This window comes from Pteropus alecto, unplaced genomic scaffold (genome assembly GCF_000325575.1).
Source record: "Pteropus alecto unplaced genomic scaffold, ASM32557v1 scaffold76, whole genome shotgun sequence".
Taxonomy (NCBI): domain Eukaryota; kingdom Metazoa; phylum Chordata; class Mammalia; order Chiroptera; family Pteropodidae; genus Pteropus; species Pteropus alecto.
Genome location: NW_006443138.1, coordinates 12,179,854 through 12,187,936, shown reverse-complemented (window position 1 = coordinate 12,187,936; position 8,083 = coordinate 12,179,854). Strand labels below are relative to the sequence as shown.

At 40.6% G+C, this 8,083-nt stretch overlaps 1 protein-coding gene across 2 annotated transcripts in view; it reads right to left on the bottom strand.

The window, feature by feature from the left end:
• The window catches only part of ZDHHC17 (zinc finger DHHC-type containing 17), a 79,796-nt gene extending 75,129 nt beyond the window's left edge, over positions 1-4,667 (bottom strand). Inside the window, exon 1 of one of the 2 annotated variants that reach the window (XM_006923775.3) lies at positions 3,946-4,667. In XM_006923775.3, the coding sequence (XP_006923837.1) occupies positions 3,946-4,038 (93 nt within the window). In that variant the 5' untranslated portion in view covers positions 4,039-4,667. The remainder of the gene's footprint in view (positions 1-3,945) is intronic. The other variant, XM_015598516.2, reaches the window with a different exon arrangement.
• Positions 4,668-8,083: the final 3,416 nt, after the last annotated feature.

The window sequence follows — 8,083 nt, the reverse complement described above, 5'->3', positions numbered from 1 at the left end:
GAGTGAAAAACAATTTTCAAAGTAATTTTACATCTGCTTTCTGAAAGCAAATGAGTTAATTCACACATGTGTTCACATGTATAACTCTACACAATAGGGCAAAACAATCATAATGGAAAAAGGTAAAATCACTTTTGATAAAGAACAGCTTCAAAAAGTAATTTTATAAAATCTGTAAAGGTAAGAGATGGAGTAATATCTCAATTCAATATTCTAAAAAATGAGACATAAATATGTACAAAATTAATGTGAAGCCAAAAAAAAGTGACCATTAAAAAAATAAGAAACTAAAGAAAAGGCAATAATAAGAGTTTTGAAATTGAGAAAAAAAGAAGCGAGCAAGAGATGAAAGCCCTAGATAATCTAAGCAATTCAGTTCAAAGCTCTGAATCACATCTTGCTGAAATAGAGAGCCCATAAAATAATACTCCGGCAGAAAGGAGTATTGTGGCCTCATTCTAAGAAAAGGCTAAGATGGCTTACTGAGGATGTACTAGTGGGTGAAATGGAAGACTGGTGATAGCAAGTCAGCTGAACCTGTAGACCAACATATGGTCTCTATCTCAGCTGAAGTCTTTCCTCTAACCTTTCTAGATGACAGGAATCTGACACTGCTTATAGGCTACACTATGCAATTCAGTACTTATCTGGATTCTGTTAAGTGTTTCATATGCATATATCTTTCCAACAAGATCATTAACTTCTGGAGAGCGGAAGCTATCCTATTTATTTTTTTTTTTCACCCATATAACCTAGCATAGTGCTATGCACCTAATAAATAGGTGCTCAAACCTATCAATCTTAAAAAATCACATAATACAATCAGAACATTAAGAGTCTGAGGAAATCTTGAGATCATCTAGTTTAGCCTCTTTATCTTAAAAGCAAAGAAACAGAGTAGCTAAATGTTCACTAGCCTGAAGTCACAGAGCTGGGATTAGCACCCTAATCCTTTAATAATCAGTTCATCCTTTTCCTAATGGCCTCTAATTTCTCCCATTATGATCAAATGAATAATCAATCACCTATTTCATCAGAAAACAAAGTAATAGTACCAGTATTCACTATATGTCAAGAACTTTAGTAGGTTAGATTTGCTTGGCAACATAGGTGTATAGATCTGTGATGACTGCTTTCTAACATTTTTTTAATACTCACAGTAACTCTAAAAGGTAGGACTATTTAACCCAATTTTACAAATGCAGAAAATGTAATTTGACCATGATGATAGTGGCAGAACCTAGATTCTCATTTTGTCACCAAAGCCTTGGCTCTTAACCAGTATCTTACATTGCCTCAGTGAATTTACCACAAAAATCCCAAAGTCTCAAGAGTCTAGCACAGTGTCTGACCAAACAAGATAAACAAATGTTTAAATGACTGACTGAATGGATTATTTAATTAATTAAAAAGTTAAAGTTCTCTGACAGTGAATACCTCTAAAAAGAAGGGTTAGTTGTTCATCTAATTACATAATCCCACTAGAAAGATTTTTAAAATGAGCAGTTTGCATACTAACAGAAGATTTAGGAATGGCTAATGTCTTCACCCTACAAACAATTCATCTATTCAATAAATATTTAGTGAGAAACTACTTTCATGACAGTGTTAAATCTGAAAATGAACAGTAAAATAAAACTGTTTTTATTTCCACTAAATTAAAACTCACTTAAATGTCCAAACCATTCACCAAAACCAAATTAAATGTGTAACATCCCCCTCCTTCCTCTAGCAGAGGAAAAGAGAAGTAATATTAATTGAGCACCTATAATGTGTCAGTTCTTAAACCTCCACATATAGTCTCACCCAATCCCTTACAGCCAAGGGAACTAGGTAGGCGATATCTCCATTTTCTAATGAACAAACTGAGGCTCTAAGAGATTAAGAACTTGTCTCGGTTCACTTAGCTAATTACTACAAATCCTGAATTGGAACCCAAATCTGTCTGACCAAAAGTCTGTTTTCTCCAAAAAGAAAAGTATTAGTATTTTATTTGCTCACCAAGGCAAAGAATAAGTTCCTTTCCAAGGGATACTGAAAACATTATTTTAGAACAAAAAAAAGAACACATATCTCACTTAATCCTCACAATAGCCTATTAGTAATTTTTCATCCCATCATTACACATGTTGAAGCTAGAACTCAGAGAAGTAGCTTGCCCAATAATGCACTGCAAGGAAGCAGAACACTACCAAGTCTGCACCAAGTGTGAATGCAACACTAACCACAAGAAAAATGCAGAAAGACCTTAGCCCTGTAATTATAAGCTTAAGATTCAAAGCATCCAAATGCATCAGCCCTTGTGTTCGTTGGGTAAAAAGAATTGGGAGATATTTACAAACACTTCCACTTTCAATGATGAGGAAGTCAATTTTCTAGTAATATTTATTAAATGCCAACCTAAAGACTGGTCTCTAAACTTCAACCCTGCAGGCCATTCCATTATACCAAACAATCTCAGTATTTGTTATCAGTTTAAATTATTCTTAATGTATGAAACAATGTACTATTTCTCAAAGCAAAGGTTTATAAAGAGAGCACAATGTTAAAATATACATACAATCAACATTTAAGTATTTGAAATACTTTCACGGGAATAGATGAATAAAAATATTCCTTGGCGACATTTTCAATGCATCATCCAAAAACTACTTTGTCTATTTCTTGACATATTTTTAGGGCCTTAGTGTGAACTAAAAAAGTGTGTCTCCAATGCCAGTCTTGAAATGCCACTTTGGATAAAAAAAATGTTTAGTCTTACTGTACAGTTCTGTTTCTCAGCTATCCAGAGTAGCCTTTTCTATTGAAATGGACCCAGATATATTCCTAAGGAACTGTCCCATCTGTTTTTGATAAATCAAAGTGATGAATGGGAAGATAATTGAATATTAATATATAACTTGAGTAAGTGTTTTTCTTTATTCATTTTACTAAATAGTATAAGCATGTTACAAATCAAAATCCAAAAATAAATAGAATCGTTCTAATGCAAAGTAGCCACGTAGAGATTTCCATGTTTGTTCACCCTACAACACAGATTGTCCTCAACCTTCAACCTCATAAAAACTACAGTTCTTTAGGAAGCTTTGCCATTGACCATCCGCACATCACTGTAGATCATTAAAAGCAGAAATACATCAAGAATTGCTTCCAGACCTGAACCAGCACTAACTAGTTCAGCTATAAATGAAGAGGTAAGCAAGTGAAGAATGTGACTGATCACGGAGCGTGGCACTGTTTACTTACATGGGAAGATACTCATGTTGTGATGGGAAATGTGTTGCACTGTCCTCCCTGGCTCCAAAAACAAAAATTGGTACTTTGACGGGCTAATGGGCATGTGGGTCTACTGCCAAAAGTTTTGACCTCTCTTTATTAACGCTTAAGGGCAAACGCTCTAATCGGAGATGACATAAGGTGCCGGAGATGCTGCCTACGGCTTAAGCTGGAAGGACATCACTTTGTCCAAGAAACTGTGTTCTTACCCTACATTGTCCCAGTGTGAGCTAAATGGGAGGAATAGATAGCGTCCTTCAACCTGGCGAAGAAAGCGAAGAAATCAAAACCAGACGCGCTTCCTCCTCGCCCCTGAGAAGCTTGGGGCAAGACTCGGGGCTTAAGCTGCAGTTCCAAACCAGGACAGGCCCCTGCAGCCTGTGTACCCGCGAGCAGCACAGCGACAGGGCAGAACCATCAACATTTCCACCTCGGTCTTCCAGGGACAGCCAGGGACTGCGTCCCAGAGCCCGCCCCGGCCGGGCCCGCCCCGCTATCTCCTCCCCCGTTATCCGCTCGCAGCCGCGCTCAGGCCTGGATTTGCTTCCCCGCCTCCCAACTTCGGCACGTTCCACTACCCCACACACGTAGGCCACCGCCCTCCGCGAATCCCAGGAAGAAAGGTCCCGGGGCCTCCGGGCGAGGAATGCGCTCGGCGCGGTTCCTCACCTCTGGATGGAGAAGAGGCACGCAGCCCGCTTCGGTATCGTACTCATCCGGGCCGTCCGCCATCTTGGTATTAAATCCCTCCTCCCGCTGCATGCCGGGAGAAAGCGTTTCACCCTCGCAGGGCTCGGGTGAGGCGGAGGGCGAGCGCGAGGGCAAGCGCGAGCCCCGCGGGAGGCGACGCGACCGCCTCCTCCTCCTCCTGCCCCTCCCCCCAGGACGCCCCCTCTGCCCCCTCCCCCTCGGAGGGCGCGGGTCCCTGTGCGCGTGCGCTCGCGCCGGGCCGGCCACGAGCGGGAGCGCGCTCTGCTGCACTGCGCCGGGGCAAACTGGCTGAAGGCTCTGGGCGTGGGCGCTGCTGCTCCGGGGCGGGTCCCGGGTCTCCAGCCCCAGGCAGATAACCGCCTCTGGTCGCCCAGGGAAGGCGGCTGGGGGGCGATTTAGTCATTAACGTCGGAAACCTAGCGGCGGGGCGGCAGCGAAAACGGAGCTCTGGAGCTGCATAGCCGAGGCAGCCCATGTCCACAAGCCCCACTGTCCCATCCCTGGACCCCTGGGATCCATTCTAAGAGTCCTGAGGCGGAACCGTCACTCGGCTCCAGGTACAAGGTTTTGAGATCTCAGGCTTGAATCTAGACGTGCATCTCTCCTGAAGACAAAAGACGCACCCCCTCCCTCCACGATCAAAAATCACCCAGAAATTTATGTCCCCGGGGCCGTCCAGAAAAACGCAGATAATGCTTGGAGCTTCCTCCTAGAGAAGCATTTTAAAAATGATCCCAACCTTTCTTCCTTGATCTTGAGCGAGCCGTAACCACGTAAAAAAAAAAAAATACGCCCTCAAAGCCCGTGTACCCCCATCTACTACATTTTAATACAACCTAAGAATTCGGAACAAAATTGGTTTAAACTAAATTCGCTGAAATGAGAACAAGATAAAATAAGTAAAGCCACTTTTAAATGGATCTGAGGGCTGTATTAGTGGGGCGAGGGGGATTTCTTAGCAATGTGCTGATGGAACAATTGTAGGAAGCATTTATCTTTGTTTTTAGCTATTAAAAACTGTCAGTCTGAACTGCTCAGAGGAAGATTTAGCAGAGATCCTGACACTAACTTGTCTCATGGTAAAGCCAACTCAGCCAAAGACTACCTGGAAGAATTCTGCAATCCGCTTATAACATTTGTAAATGAGGAGGAAAGGCGCTCCAGAGGAAGTGTGGATACCACCGGAAAAGGGAAGATGAAGTGTCTTTTGTAAAGTTTAAGTTCCCGCCAAAAGAGTCAGGAGGGTCTGAAGAGAGCAGGGATCAGTTCTGGATTGGACGCTGTTTCTGAGGCGGGATTAGGAAAAGTGGGGGGATTAACCAGGGATTGGATGCTGTAATGAGGAGAGGGCCATTTAGTAATTGGGTACACCCAGTAATAAGTGAAAACAGCAAAGTAGGCCTGGATTTCGTTGGTAAGAAAGCAGTGTCACTGAAAGGAGAGTAAATATGGCATTTTGGCAGCTGTTGCATGGCAGTGGGGAAAACAAGGTTCTCTGTTAACTGCAGCTGGCTTTATCTGTGTCTACACTCCCAGCAGTGCTGCTTTTTCTCATTTCAGTCAGAGCTGATTTTCATTCTTTTGGTCCTGACCCAAAAGGATTTTGGTTTTAACTCTTTCACCCAGGATGCAGAACTAGACAGAATTAGAGTTCTGCCTTTGGAGCTCCAAACTGCTTTCAGACATGGACAAAAGTTATATTCACAAGTTTCATCCTACCCCTTATTACCCTTATGTATTTACTGGAAATAGAGAAAGGAAACGAAACATTGGGAAATGGGGTAAAAATATTGAACTGTGGAGAAGTGAAGAAACTAGACATGGAGAACAGGAAAGGCCGTTTTGTGGGTGCCCGTGTATTAGGAAAATTGAAGCAAGAGTATGATGAGGAATTTTCAAAAGTGAAGATGTTGAGCCTTCCTAGTGATCCTAGGTTCACAGAGGTCCTAAATGGAAGGATCAGGGCCAAATTCGGCCGGCAAAGATGTTTCATTTGGCCCACATGGTAATTTTCCAAATATATTTTAAGTAGATACCAAAATTTAATAAATCAGGAGATTCTACCTTAAAATCTAGATTCCTAGTTTATCTGGAAAACATGAAAGATCTGCTTCACTCATTTTCATGACCTGCCCGGCTGCTACAGACAATTTTATTTGTGACTTTTGAGAATTCTACAGCTTAAACATAGAGAAAAATACTAAAGGTAGGTGAAAAAAAGTTGAAACAACTAGTCCATATATGCCTTGCCTACTGTTGTAAGACTGAAATGAATAGTTACTAAATGAAGAAAGAAAGAAACCAGGAGTAAGAGCAGCCATTCTTGGGAAAATATATTAAAGTCAAGGCTTGGGCTGGGTTCAGTATGGACCAAAATGAACCCTGTAGATACAATCGGAGTCTAGTATAGAGTTCTTAACTACACCCAGATTGGAGAAAATATATTCAGTACCATAAAGGACGGACAAGACAGTGGACAGACATGTCAATGGACAAACAGATGGGCAAAAGAAGAGCATAGAATTATGGAGGAATACAGAATAGTTGCTGAAAATAAAATACAAAGAGAAAATGGATCTTGTTAGAGAATTGTGAAATGGATTTAAAAGCAGACAGATTGAAAGGAATGGGGAAATATGTACCAATGTGGATACATTTGCAACTTAAGAGACTACTGGATCTAAAGACAGCATTAAAATCATCCAGTTCTAGTCCAACTCCAACATTTCACAAGTGGGGAAATGATGGTTGGGGAATTTGAGAAAGCCACTTAAAATCACAGAACTAAATGATAGCAGAACCATTTCTAGAAGCCTCCTGGCTTTTCTTCATCTATTACTCTTGCCTCTACCCCATATGTTTTCTGTTGTAATTATCTTTAGTGAATTATTATTTGGCGCATTTAATAATTATTTATTAAACATTTATTCTGTGTAAATGTTAGAGTTAGTAACCATAACACACATCATTTTTAAGATGCCACTCAGATTATTTGACCTAACTAAGTGCTGTCAGTTGTGATAGTCCTTAGAATTAAAACTAAGTCTGTTAATTGTAAGATTTTCCTATAAGTCATTTCATAAATTTCCATGTCTCTTTAAAATTGTGGACTCTAGAACCAAATAAAATACGGACCACTTAGAACTGGGATGGGGCAAAGGGTTGCTATTTTAACAAAAGAAAGCAAGCACATATAGCAATACTCTATAATCCTATTTTGAGTGAAGTGAGGACAATATTTTCATACTCATATTCTGTATGAATCATTACTGTAGATAAAAACAAATCAGAGAATTAAAAGAAATAAATGGAATTTGACATGTGGTAACCAATTTCTAAGAGGGCCCCCAACGATTCTTATCTCCTGGTATTCACACCTTTGTGTAGTATACTCCACACTGAATAGGGTTGACCTGTGTAATCAGTAAGATATTGCAGAAAAATTGTGTGTGACTTTTGAGGTCAGGTCATAAAAGGCATTGTGGCTTCTGCCATCTTCTCTCTTGAATTACCAGCTCTGGGGAAGCCAGCTGCATATCATGAAGACAATCATACAACTCTATGGAGAGTTCCACATAGCAAGGAACTGAGGCGTCAAATGTGAGTAAGCATGATTCTCCAGCCTCAGTCAAGTTCAGCACACATCTGGACTGAAAGTTTGTGAACAACTGAGCCAGAACCAGCCACCTAAACTGCACCTGGAATTCTGATCCACAAAATTGTGTGAAATATAAGTTTATTTTTCTTAGCTGCTAGATTTTGGCATAATTTGTTATATCCAAATAGATAATACCTTATGTAAAGGATAAAACCCTTGGAGTCATTTGCAAGGTATATGTTTATATGGATACAGCAGGATCAAAACATTCAACCCAAGTTAATAGAACTGGTTCTTTTTTTCCCTAAACTTTACTCCTATGGAAAGAATGTGTCATTGATTTTGTTGCTATTGTGGGGGCGGGGGGGGCGGGTAGGGAAGGTGTTATATACAAATTCTTTCTTTCCAAGGAATGTTGGAGGACTAAACTAGCGCATAACTGAAGAGAGTGGAATCTGTGTGAAATACTTTGGGTCATCGTTTTCTCTTGGGAAAAGA